General features: G+C 34.5%; 1 protein-coding gene and 1 non-coding gene across 5 annotated transcripts in view; both read right to left on the reverse strand.

The window, feature by feature from the left end:
- Positions 1-1554: 1554 nt before the first annotated feature.
- Trnal-uag lies at positions 1555-1634 on the reverse strand. The gene has a single exon. It is a non-coding gene; the product is annotated as a tRNA-Leu (tRNA).
- A 690-nt stretch (positions 1635-2324) lies between these two features.
- The window catches only part of LOC124630305 (syndecan), a 275530-nt gene continuing 263959 nt past the window's right edge, over positions 2325-13895 (reverse strand). Inside the window, exons 2-5 of one of the 4 annotated variants that reach the window (XM_047164156.1) lie at positions 9016-9421; positions 7430-7548; positions 6013-6130; positions 2325-5746 (exon numbers count right to left, since the gene is read on the reverse strand). In XM_047164156.1, the coding sequence (XP_047020112.1) occupies positions 5574-5746; positions 6013-6130; positions 7430-7548; positions 9016-9421 (816 nt within the window). In that variant the 3' untranslated portion in view covers positions 2325-5573. Of the gene's footprint in view, positions 5747-6012; positions 6137-7429; positions 7549-8496; positions 8731-9015; positions 9422-13895 lie in introns of those variants that run through there. The other 3 variants (XM_047164146.1, XM_047164172.1, XM_047164164.1) reach the window with 3 other exon arrangements.

Raw genomic sequence — 13895 nt, forward strand, 5'->3', positions numbered from 1 at the left:
TCACGCTTAGCAGCGCTTGCGAGAGATAGATCCTCATTTCTTCTAGGATTAAGTTTACATATTTTGCATCAGAAAAAATAATTAAGGTCTACTTAATACTACTCACTCAAAGTTATTTGTTTTAAGGCCACCACATTAGTGGAAGATAAGCTAAACTATTTTTATGAAAAAATCCTGATATGAACTCCATCTGTAACTTTAAATGATAATTAATAGTTCCACTAAAGTCAACATTTTTGACATAATGTTCAAAAAATAATTAAGATGGCACCGTTTTAAATTTGGCTGAGAATTATTAATTTTCTTTTCATCAAGGTAATAATTATAGTTGGATTTTGATGTGGCACGGCAAACTGACAAACACTATTGAAATGTCTATCGAAAAATTACACTACGTGTTAAAATATGGTGAATTACGGAAAATACACAACTCCATCTGTTGAAATAATAATCCTCTATAAAGAATGTATGGTAATATTGTCATTTACCACCTCGCTCCTTTGACAAATTGATGATGTATTTTATTTACCACAGATGGAGCTACTTTAACCTTGGCTAAACAAAATTTTAATTTTTTTTTTCTTCCGAAGTTACTTATAAAGGTCTGATTTTCTGTGTAAAGATTAATAATAGGCCGATCAACTAATATAAGTACAACATTCAAATGTACAGTTTTGACAAATAGACTGCGTGTCGTAATATTTTACATCTTGAATTCACAAAATTAATCATATCTTTTGATAGAGTGAATCGATTTCGATGAAACAAAAACTAAGTAATACCCCAAATTACGTAGAATTTTTGTATATAAGCATTGTCTGCATTTAATTCGTAGATTTTACGTGAATCCCGAACAAACAAACAGATAAACAGACAAACAGACAAACAGACAAACAGACAAAAATGACAAAAATGATGGAAATGGGTTCTGTTAGTTATCCTTTAAAATGCTGGCTATTTTTTTTGTCAATTTCTTCAATGTACAAAAATTACTTTTCTACAGATTTATTATATGTATAGATTTTTCAGTGCACATAAGATATAAAACCGTTTAACTTAAGTTTTTTTACCGATTTTTTATTTTGTGTGAAATCGCAGCTTACTAAAACCAACCCTAATGTTTCTTCTTGTTCCTTTGTGTACCAGGTAAGCGGTATATCGCGCGAACAATCTCGCAGTAGGTACATGTCTTCGGTCGTCGCAGTAAGTACGTTTTCTACTTTCATAACGTTATCACACTATAGTTCGGCCATTCAGAGAATGCGTTCCTGACACGTCGCGATTGAACTGACGACGTAACTACATTCATTGATTATTGATATAATAATGTTGTTTTAATGCTCCTCAATTGTTAAAACGGTAAACAACCAGCAAAAATATTTTTATCGTAACTGCAACGCCATTGCAAAGTTACGTCGTCAGTTCAATCGCGACGTGTCAGGAACGCATTCTCTGAATGGCCGAACTATAATACATAAAAAACCTAGAAAAAAAGTTGCCTTTATATTATCTTTCATACAGAACAGAATTAATTAAAAAGAGCAAAAAGGTTTTTGACAGCGGTGGGATTCGAACCCACGCCCTTTCGGACTGGTGCCTAAAACCAGCGCCTTAGACCACTCGGCCACGCTGCCCTTACGTAGCTGGTGCGAAATAGTAAATTATAATCACCAATACGCTTGGTATGACGTCATTGACCTTGTTATTTCGCATATCAGTGACGAATTTAGTTGACATGACTCTACTATTTATTTGGCTCATTGTTTGACAGACATTCCAATCACAGTGACTGGGGGAGCTTTATACGCCTCAATTTCTACTTCAGTTGATCAAATGCGTAGTAAATATTACAAACAAGCCAAAATCTTTTTTGTTACGCTTTTGTCTCCAGGTCTTTGATCTCAAGGAGTGGTATATTTAGGAGTTCATACATACTCTTTTCTTTTACGTAAGTAGTAAGATAGAAATTACAATAGTAACTTTGCCAAAACAATGTTTGCATTGTATGCGTACAGTAGCGCCATCTGTTACGGTGGTTATGTACTTTTGAGTCGGCCATTTTGCTTCACTTGCAAGACAAAGAAAATTTTCACCAAAATAATGTATATTTTATATATTATGTAGGTTTAAATAAAATATATCTTGTGCGCTGTAATTTGTAAAGGAAGAATGTCGGTTATTAATAATGTGCCTGTACATATAGAAAACCACATTTGCACTTATTTTCTTCCATCATCATCAAAGTAAGAAAGATTGTCTTCCTAGAGATGATTGACTATTTCGAATTAAAAAATTGAGGAAGGTAAATGAATAATAACACATAATTGTTCATAATATCCTGTATATTTACCTAAGTGTAAAGGAGAATTATTTACAAGGTGGACATCGATAATTATGTATACGCTTATCCTAGCTTACCTCCTTACAAGATACAAAACATGAGATTAAAATAAAGAAAAACAAAACATTTATAAGCAATGGATTATTAGCTGACAGAAACAAAAAGAAATGTTACAGAAATATTAGCCTCTTTTGTTAAACCAAAATTAATTTTACGGACTAGTATTTTTTTGCGGCCGGTATCTAAATTTTATTTGCATAGTTCACAAATTAGATTTTTGATAAAAAATTGAATTTTTGCAAACGCAGGTATTGTAACAATGGTCATAAACTTTTTACTTATTGATTTAATATTTTATCAATTCAACAAATTAATGAATGCAGGTTTTAACAGCTTAGGATTATAGTGTACATATCAGCACCTTTTATTTATACGGAATAAATGAATCAAGAACATTTTGCTATTATTTTTATTCAGGCTTTAAAAAAAGGTTTACCTAGGCATAGGTATATACTCTGGTACGGCGTAAATAAAAGAAAAAATACATTTTCAATGACGAATTGTCTTCAAGTTAATTGTTTTCAGTTAAAAATAAATACATATTTAAGTATTACAAATTAATAACTAAAAAACTCCTATCTGAAGCATATTTTTATTTCAATATTTTAAATTGTCACAAAAAATCAAATATTATTTAAATATATAAATTACAAATAAAATTCGATAATTTAACATTAAATTAATTGCATTTCAACGCTTTCGTTGTCAAAACAGCGGCTAGCGCCTATGTATACGATCGGATATGTTATATAAGCAAAGATTTTTTTTTTTTTTTTAACTTTGCATTCACTTCAACGAGCTCTTTTTAGTTTTTATTTTTCTAAGCCTCAAGTAATCATACTACTTGTAGGTTGCCTGTGTTTATTGAAATGAACGCATGTAATAATTAAACAGCGAACTTTGTAATCATATCGCGTCCTGTGGGAACTACTGCACATTGCTAAATTCTTTCCTCTTTATAATATTAGTATCGATGTCCTTATTTAAAATTCGAATGATGGTTCTTGACTATGGTTGAATAGTAGCATTTTATTCTGGGTATATTTTATAGTTTGTTTCTACCATAGATTACGACTACATAGTTCGTTGTTCACCATAGATTAATAGATACTATCTGTTAGACTTTTTGTTCATGCGTGATATAATTTAATGAATGCATTCAAGCAACCAATGATTATCATAAACAGAGTTGCAACAAAACACGTTAGTAGGTACAAACTAGTTATATTTGGTTACACAATATTATTACCGTATAAATTACTCAGTTTTATTAACTTCTAAAAGAATTTACAATTACAATGTACAAATTTCTTATTTCTAACGAGCGTTAACTCTCTACAGCTTAAATGTACCAATCCGATAGGAATGTATTTGGATATTTAGTTTTTTTTTGTTAGATTTTTCTGGAAATCAGCCGCTTGATTGAATTATATGCTGAATAAGTATAAAAATTTAGTGCCATTTTATTGGAAGCATCGATGTTGTTGTAGGTCTCAATTCTTTGTCCTTTTTCGATCCAGCTACGTTCTAATTGTGAGCGCTGAGGGAACGAATGATTAGGCTTTAACATTCGCGTTCGACAATGACCTCAATTTGTTTTTACCTCATTTCTTTGTTCGAAACTGGGATTTACCACCGATTTTATGATTATTGTGAATTTAAAGTAATTTCGATGCGGTTGAGATCTAGAAAAATCTAAAACAGGAGTGTTTCCCAATAACTAAGTTTCTAATGAAATGTTTTAAATTTCGACTTCTTTCATATATTTATACACTGAATGTTTCATTTATATCCAGTATCAGCTACACGTATAAGTAGTATTGCAGTGAACTATTAAAAAACAATTAAACATTTTGCTATTAACAATCTCGTTAATTACAGTGATCCATGTAATTTTTCTATTAATTTAAATAAATTAATTGACACAATGTGTTACTTAAATTAATTGAATTAAATAACACTGGCTATTTGCGTTTGCATTAGTAAATATTTCGTTGAATTTGAAAGGAATGGCTTATTTTTGACTCATTTTCTGACATGTAAACGTGTGCCTTGATTATTCTAGAATATATCTGTGACCATAAACAACACAAGTGCATTCCATAAACGTCTTATTTACTAATGTCAACGATTTTTTAAAAGTATTTGAAATTCGAAGATGGCACACAAGCAAAATTACAAAGTAAAAGAAATCGATGCACAACCTATTTCCAGAAATTACAATCAAATAAAATGAGATTAAAATATCTAAAACTAAATTAAAAAAACAATCTAAATAATAGAGATACGTCAATTCCTAAAATAATTAACCCCAAGGTGACAACAAAAATCTTAAATAAAATTAGTGTCTTAAAACTAAAAATAAAACCCAATTGTTTATGGTATGAAGTAGATGTCAAGTATAAATCAATGTCGGTATTGTATATTGATAAATAGGTACAATATTTGTTCAGTAAAAAAATAATAATTTCGATGACAAACTGGAAGCAAAATATTACAAAATCTACTTATTTTTTAGAGAGTTCGATCTAAATACATACACACATACATAATTATATTACACGTAATAGTCGTAGATATGGACGTGTCCACAAACAATATTCAAGACTCCATAGTCTATGCGAAGAGAGTTGGCAATATACAGTTGAAGGAAAGCGGATGGCACAAAATTCATATTTTACAGACAAGATCGATCATTCAGAACAATACATGCGAACCACATTGGTCTTCCAACAGAGACTCACACCTCTGATAAACACCATTTCAAATCATCACACAAATGATTAAAAAACTTGGTCTCAAAGATGATAATTTAATAACAATTTAATTTCTATCATGCTGTCATCTCGTACAGAAAATATTCTGTATCTTTTGTACCGGGCTTGTACATCACTGTACATGCCGTACATTACAAATGTATCCATGTCAAACATTTATAGAACAATAAATAATTTCATCGATCGTAATTTTTTAAATAATAATCACAGAACAATTTTAGCCACGTTCATAAATTAATAAATTACTTTTGCTTATTTTGCCGCGCGTTTCGCGTGGTATGGTGTGTAACTGTCAAAATTTAAAAATGGAATGGCTGGTCTGCAGACGGTTGACCGGTCAGTCGAGGCGTGACCGGCGACTAGTAAATACGTGGCGTTGGTTGCTCTGTGTCGTCTCACGCGTAGAACTCGCGGTTGTTGTGACCCTTGCCGTACGACGCTGCGGCAGGGCTTCTCTTGGGCTCGTCGAGCGCGTACGACCCCTCGTCCTTCTTGCGCATTCGATATACTATGAACATCACCACCAGGATTGCACATAGTAGCCCTACTACTGCACCGCCAATCACGGCTGAAAACACAGAAAATACACGATTAATACTGAATACAGTTCCAAAATAATAAGAATCAACATTTTAATAATTTCTCAAAAAGTGTTAAAGTCGGTATTTTGGTAAAAACCTCACGGTTTGGGGCCCACCCACGTTAAGTCGTCATCCCTGACTGGTACCTAACAGCAAAAGGCCGTGATGCGTACTTTTAGGACTCGTCTGGGCTGTACCCTTCACAGTAAAAAGTTTCCATTCCCCTCTTAAATGTAGCAAAAATAATACATACCGGCGAGAATGCCAGGCTGCGCGAAGAAGCTGGTGGCACGGTCTTCGGGCTTCGCGTTCATGATGACCACTTTGTCTGGCGCCCTCGTGTCCTGGTTCACGTTGCTGCCTGAAGGCTCCTGGTCCTGAAACGTTATAGCACTTCTTTATACAATTTGAAAAGGAGACTTGTTCACACCTTCTTTTCGCGAAAATGGGCCACAGATTACGAAGATAGTAAATCCAACAGCCTCATCTATCGAACCTTTTTCCCCAACTATGTTGGGGTCGGCTTCCAGTCTAACCAGAATGTAGTTGAGTACCAGTGTTTTATAAGGAATGGCTGCCTATCTGACCTCAACTCAGTTACCCGGACAACCTAATACCCCTTGGTTAGACTGGTGTCAGACTTACTTAAATCTGTGAAGATGATTGGTATATAACAAGAGCTGGGTCTCTTTAATTTATAGACAGCGTAATCTGTGTCACCATGCGTCGACCTCGGCGGATTTTCACATCTATTTTGAGAGAATTTTCGTGACAAAACGAGCGAGAATAGTTTGGTTGTATTTTAGGAACAGCTGTGTTTTGACGTATGGGCCGTAGGAGCATGTTTAATTAATTAAGTGGTCTTGTTAGTATGATGTAATAAGAAGGTCCTTATCAAATTAATGGCCATATTGTGGGCCAATGTTCGCTTCGATCAGGTTTTTTTTTTATTTTTTATTTAAAATATTCTAAATTCTAAAATTCCCCGACGCAATAGATATCGGGATTGCCCTCTATAATTAAAACGTATTAGGTCATCCCATGATATTCGCCATAGTTATCGCAAACAATTCCGGAATGTGACCGGGTTTTTCTGTTATCAGTCCTAAAAAATGCTAATTCTATGGCATGCGACATCGCATATAAATAGACATTGTTGGCCTTACTACAAAAACTTAAACCCCTGTTTTACACTTGTCTAAAAAAAATTTGGCTGCAAAATGAACCGTATGTCAACGTCATAATTTGACATTTTTTTAGACAAGGCATAAACTGACGTTTAAAAGTTTTTGTGGTAAGACGGTGTTTGTTTTGTTGAGAGAGTTAAAACTATATTGGATTTGGCTTTTGGTCTAATGTGATGTATGACTAAAGCTTACGTTTCTGATTTTCAAACGCAAACTAGTTTGTAGGCCTTCTTAAGACTGGTTGTCTTCTGCAGAGAATGTAACAACTGCCTACAAAACAAAAGACAATGGGCGTAAGACTAAAGACCCATTTTCAAGGTATTCTCCAGAAAACCTCCATCCAAAGGTTGTCCACCTTGGTATAAGACCGCCATTTGCACTCATTTTTGTGTATTAAGATGTCCTGTGTTGTTATTTTTCTTGGTGTACAATAAAGAATAATCTATCTATCTATTTATTAAAATAATCAAACAGTATACGTACGACTGGTGGCACGAGATCCTCGCCAGAGATGCTGATGTCTGTCTCCGGGCGCGAGGGTTGCTCCTCCCCCGCGCCTCTGCCCTCCTCGGAGGTCCCTTCTTGCCTGATCCTTGTTGTAGCTGGAAATTTACGACAATATTCATTAGTTTACACGTCACCTGATATAAGGTAAATGTTTGCCCTAAAATGACGTCATGTTGTCAGGAAATGTGTGTTTGTGTTCTCAATTTGAAATCGTTTGATGTCTTTCTTTTTAGTTTCTTATTCCTTGTTTTGACATCAATTTGAATTTGGATCTGACATCTGTCAAGTATTTGAAAGAAAGTAGATTGGATTATGTTTTGCGATTGTGCTTTGTGATTGAACCTCTTTAGTTAATTGAGTAAAATGGATGTTATTAAATTGAAAGCGAAATGAAAGGTTAGTTAGTTAATTAGTCTCGATGTTAATGAGAACTGTTAATCCTAATGACTTACACTCGATGGCACATTAGTTATTCATACATTGATACATATTTACACTATTAATTCATGACGAAGACTATTAGACGATTAGCTTCCTAATTGTTAAGGAATTATTTAATGAGGAATTCTCTTGATAAGTCGCATAACATATTGTGGGAACAGACGAATGCAATGGGTTCGAAATTTCTGAGCCCAAAGTGATAGTTAGAGAATCTTTAAGGAACTGGAAGGAATTAGACCAAGACCGAGATGACTAACATCGCTCATACAAAAGCGAAATACAAAAATATCAAAAGACAAAGGATTGGAAAAGGATCATACATGATACGGCATGAACAAAGCAGAAGAAGAATTCAAAACGTAAACTTCTAATAAAAACATCAAAATTACCAATGATATGGACAATATCGCTAAGCTAATGGTTTCATGAGATGAAATAGTTTCAGGGCTATATTACCTTCCACATGCTAACTAGTACTAGAAAAGGAACACTATAAAATGGATTCTAATGGCTGCATGATATAAACGAAGTCATGCGATAGATAAGAAAAAAATGGGTAATAACTCTCATAAAAATTTAAAAAACAACTACTAAAAACTTACCAAAATCCTCAGTTGGTTATAAAGTGTTTGACATGTATCATGAATTAATTAATAATTTTAATGAAATTACAATAATTACACACGCGTTCGACAGTATTGCTGTTTCAACAGTAACTGGCGTGCGCTTTAAACAGCAATTAGAAATAACTGCAGATAACAATAAAACTGTTAATTCAAGGTTACGGCGGTTATTGTAAAGAGATGAATCCGCTTATGATGAACTCCACTGGGTTAGTGACAATTATTTGTTGTGATACTGACCGTTTATCCTGTTAATTGTCATGTAAATGATTTATAGTACGCGAGCGGAGTATAAGAATACATTTAAAATACTATATAGTACGAGGCATCGTCGAATGAAAAATTTCTAATTTCAAATTAAGAGAAAATATTTGGGTCAGACCTGGGAATTTGTGTCGTCTAATATTGATGATACTTCCCAAACGACAATGTCTCGTACGAAAACAAAAAAATAAAACAACGCAAAATAAAAACTGGCATGCTTCAGCCACTACTCACGAATGAGCACATCGATCGGCTTGGGGTCTGTTGGTGTTTGGAGCGGGGGTTCCACTTCGGGAACGACAGGAGCTTCTGTAGGCTCAGGGATATCTATGTCGTCGGAATCCGGACTTTCAGGTGTGATAGCAGTTTCAACGATGGTGCGTTCTGTTTCGTCTTTGTCGGTGGTGGTGATGCCATAGTCTTCGTCATCGGGGGGTCCGAAGGGCTCTTCACCTGATCCTCGGCCGTCCTCGTCGTCGGGGCCGGGGCCAGCTCCCCACCCGGAGCCCGAGCTCTCGTCTGTGTCTAGGCCCGAGCCATCATCAGCAGTGTCGATGAACAGGTCGGGGTCCTGCGGCGAGTGGACGTCGTTTTGGATTTGAACTACAGTTTCTTCTGTTGGTTTTTCTGCGGCAGCGTCCTGGAATAGATAATACGATTCGTGTTAGAGTTATTCTTGTTTAGTTTTAAGCAACTTTTAAGGTAGATAGAGGACAACAAAATTTCATATAAAATTTTAAGTTTCCATAAAAATAAGCTAAAATAAAGTAAGACTCTTTAATACAAAGTGAAAACCAAACCACTATCGTAACGATTTAAAAACTATGAAACTACGCAATGAAATCTGTTGCGTCGTAATGTAGAACATCGAAAACATCGTAAAGACATGATACAAACGATTCCGACAAAATAATAGCAGGGAATAAAAAACACTTCTTTTTAGCACCCTATTCCGATAATATTACTGCGATAAGAGAAAACTGCTTTAACGCAAACACTACATTATATTGATCAAGTTGCACAGCTATCAGATGACGTGACCAGCGACCTATTTCGAGAAAAATCCCCCATTTGACGTGCTGCTTTTTGAACTGACCTAATTTACTATTCGATCCCAGATAACCACAAAAAGAAAAGAAAAAACTCACAATTTAAAACCATTCTTAAAATAGAAGCTTATAAAAACATATTACACGATAGATAAGGTTCGCACAATAACAAAAAAATCACAGGTCCGTTGTCTACGTCACGATGTGTAACCGGCCGTAAATGGTTTATTTGATAACACGAGAACAAACACCAACTTACCTGAAAACCTTGCCACTGGTATATAAAATTCTAATGTTAGGCCTGATTACGATTTTATTGATAATTTTGATAGCAGATTGTCTTCTTTGCACTGTTGGCGTAAATTGTGGGCTGCAGGCTCGGCGATCGATAGGCTTTTTGGAGGGAGTAAGGAGGGAGGGGTAGTCGGGAACATTCGGGTTCGCCCGATCGCCGGTAGATGGTTACAGAGGCTTTCGTTCAGGGGTGAATTTAGAACGCTTTCAGGATAGCGAACTAAGAAGTTTTGGTTTTGCACGCCAGATGTCATGCTCTCGTGGCGCGATAAAAAGTCTTGATATTCTGTAAATTCTCTTTTTTATCTGATACATTGATATTCTATTATAATTTGGTAATATTCCAGTATTCAGCCTATTTAAATCCAGTTATTAAAACGTATACAAATATGCATAGTTAAATACATTTTCCTAAAGCAATTTAGAAAATCAATAAGTCCCGCACACGCATGAAAAAAAATCGCACAAAAAATATCAGTAACGTTTGAAGATACATCAAAGTGATTGTTCGCAGCCACAAGAACGGTTTGCTGTCAAAATAAATACCTTTGGTCTGAGATGCGTCAGATGTGGTAAGTGACATAAGTAATTTCTCTTCCCGACAGCTATAAAACAACTTTGTACTTGAGGGATCGTGTGTGGGGGTATTTTATATGGAAAATTGCTGTTTTGAGGTCTTTAAATTATTTAGGGGTTAATATTTTGTTGGGTTAAATTAAAAATTGATTGGATTAAAATATTTATTTCATATATTACCTATTCCAGACATTTGAAACATGTTCAAGAAAATAAATTCGATTTTCTGTTTTATTTGGCTTACTTTTTGATAATTAGAGGACATTGGACAACCCAAATATTTGAACAATGAACATGAATTTTAGTATGACCAGACTTAAGAAATTATTCCTAGCTCTAAAAATAATGGACCCATTTCTCCTAACCATTAAATTACACTAGTGGGAAATCTGCTAAAACCTACTGAATATTCTCTCATTTTGAGTTGTTGGCAACAAAGTGGAGTTTTCAAAAATCACACACCTGACGAACATTACTATTAAAAATAAACGACTATCCGTATTCAAGTATTCCGTGTGATTACGAGAGTTTTATCGTAAATCCCATCCGGGTATAATGAGAAATATTATTTATTGTCCGAGTATAGGGTTGCCAGTTACCCGGATGTGTTTAGATTTTACATCTTTGTTGGTCCGAAATTAATTGCGTACCGAGTTTGTTGGGTATCAAAAATGTGTGTTGAATATTTTTATTTTGTTTTGATTTAATTATTTCTGTTGTACCTAAGTTTCCTTCAATGTAATTTGTAATAATAAGCCTACATTTGTTCATAAATTGTAGGTATATAAGCATTTACTTGTTACATATATTCATATTTACATTTATTTTATGAGCCTTCTGTATACTGGATACTTCTGGATACTTAGGTACAATATGTTTTAAATACTCACATTCCTTTTTTTAATTAGAAATATGTACTCATAGAATGTTAGATGTTTTTCGAAGGGACTTATTTACCCAATATCAGCCAACCCTATCAATAATGTGGGCGTCCTAACCCGTCGTATTTCGCTTAGCTTTATAACTAACTACAATACGATGGGACTAATGTACCCGTTGCTTTGCAGTCTTCATAAATCATTGATAGGGTTAGCTAAATTTTGTATTAGACTACACTACAAACTTTTAGTCGGCCGATAGTTTGTTTGGGCTCAAAAGTCAGTATGAAGATGAATGGTAGTACGCACATTACAAAGATCAGGCATATAGCCGGTATCAGACCGGACCTGAAAACTTTGATTGGAATCAAGTTTTCTATGTACATATTTACATGACGTAAAAAAAAGCCTTATTTATACATATATACAACTAAAAAATGGCATCAAAAAACTCCTCATCGCTGCCCACCGGGAGTGTACCCAAGAGGCTGGCAGCATTGCCACGTTGGATGGCAATGCTTAATTTTTGACCAAAATAAAAACCAGCCTTTGGGTCACTTGAAGTGTCAGCAAGTCGCTTTGCCAGATCTTTAAAAAGCAGATGAGCACTTGGACCCCACGGCCCGAGGGTTTTCTTAAAAAGACATTTTTTGCCTTCTGTAGGGTCAACTGTCGGCCGACTTTTTAGTCTGCAGTGTGTGGCTTTTATATAGTGGAGATGAGTTTGTGAACGGAAATTATTGTTTGTTTTATAATGATTTATAGAAAAATGTATAGGGTGGAAATGTGCGGTTCTTTAATGGGTCGGTCCTCTATTTAGTTAGGACTGAAGATTATTTTGGTAGGGGAAATTAAATGTGATCTATGAATAACGAGCTTTTCTGAGCTCCAGAATCCAGAATATTTATTTTAGATGTTATTTATTATTTTAACTATCTCTTGAATTCGCATATTTATACTTATTTAGAAAGAAGCAACTACGAAATCAGTATGTACATATATTGTTTTTATTCGTATAAGTACCTATAAAAAAATGTTTAACGTCAATAAAACAAAAAAAAAAATATATAATACAATAGGTAATTAGAAAGATACCATGTTACAAACGAGGAAGTTGTTCCCAAAGCTTGTATTGTTACGAAAAACAAAACACTGATTACCTTTTAAAAGGAAACCTCATTACGGTTTTATAAACGTACCTAAGCTAATTAAAAAACAAAGTCATGTCGACGGGATCCATCATCCCAAACATTTTGGAGGCGGGATTAACCAACCTTTGTTATATCAAATGTTGGGATTATATGTTATATTGTAATGGGTACACTTGTACAGAAAAATACGTTTTTCTGAAATAGTAGAAACCTACATATAATTTTTTTTTACATAACTCTTCAGTTCACCAAAAAGAGAAAATTAACTTATAGTAATCTTATAGATTTCGTCAATCTTGATAGCAGTTCGTATCATAGTACGGGAATATGTTCAATACCCCGTCGCCCGTTGATAACTTAAATGGTTGCTAGAACCTTCCAAAACGCTGAAAAGTTTGTCAAGAACTAGGAGCTACGTATGTATATAATTTTTTTAATAAAAAAAAAAATCCAGGAATAGAGCCAAATAATCAGTTAATATATGTAATGACTTTTTTGCTTCGGTAGGTGAATCATTTGCTAATAAAATATTATTGGAATTAGATACCACACAAATTGAACTTGCTCATAAAATAGATACTTGTAATTCTCCTTCTTCTTCTTTCTTTTTTGAACCAACTGACAGTGACGAGATCAACAGCATCATTCTCAGTCTAAAATCGAATACTGCACCGGGTCTCGATGGCTTATCAGTCCAGTACATAAAAGCTATTAAGGATTACGTTACTAGTCCCCTTGCTGCTATTATAAATAATAGTTTAACTACTGGAACAGTCCCAGATGCCTGGAAATCAGCAGCAGTTATACCGATTCATAAAGGTGGTGAAACTAATAGTCCCAATAACTTTAGACCAATTTCTTTATTGCCAGTATTTTCAAAAATATTAGAAAGAGTGGTCAATAAACGTTTAGTTAAGTATCTTGAACCCAATAATATTTTATCACCAAATCAATTTGGATTCAGGTCTAAACGCTCAACCGAAGATGCAGTAAAATTACTCACCCATAATATTGTGCATAATCTAGACAATGGCAGGGCATGCATTGGTGTTTTCCTAGACCTTGCAAAAGCCTTTGACACCGTGTCAATTCCAATCCTACTGCGACGTCTGGAAAGCATCGGTGTCAGAGGTATTGCTCTTGATTGGTTCCATAGCTATCTCACT

This window comes from Helicoverpa zea, chromosome 1 (genome assembly GCF_022581195.2).
Source record: "Helicoverpa zea isolate HzStark_Cry1AcR chromosome 1, ilHelZeax1.1, whole genome shotgun sequence".
Lineage (NCBI taxonomy): Eukaryota > Metazoa > Arthropoda > Insecta > Lepidoptera > Noctuidae > Helicoverpa > Helicoverpa zea.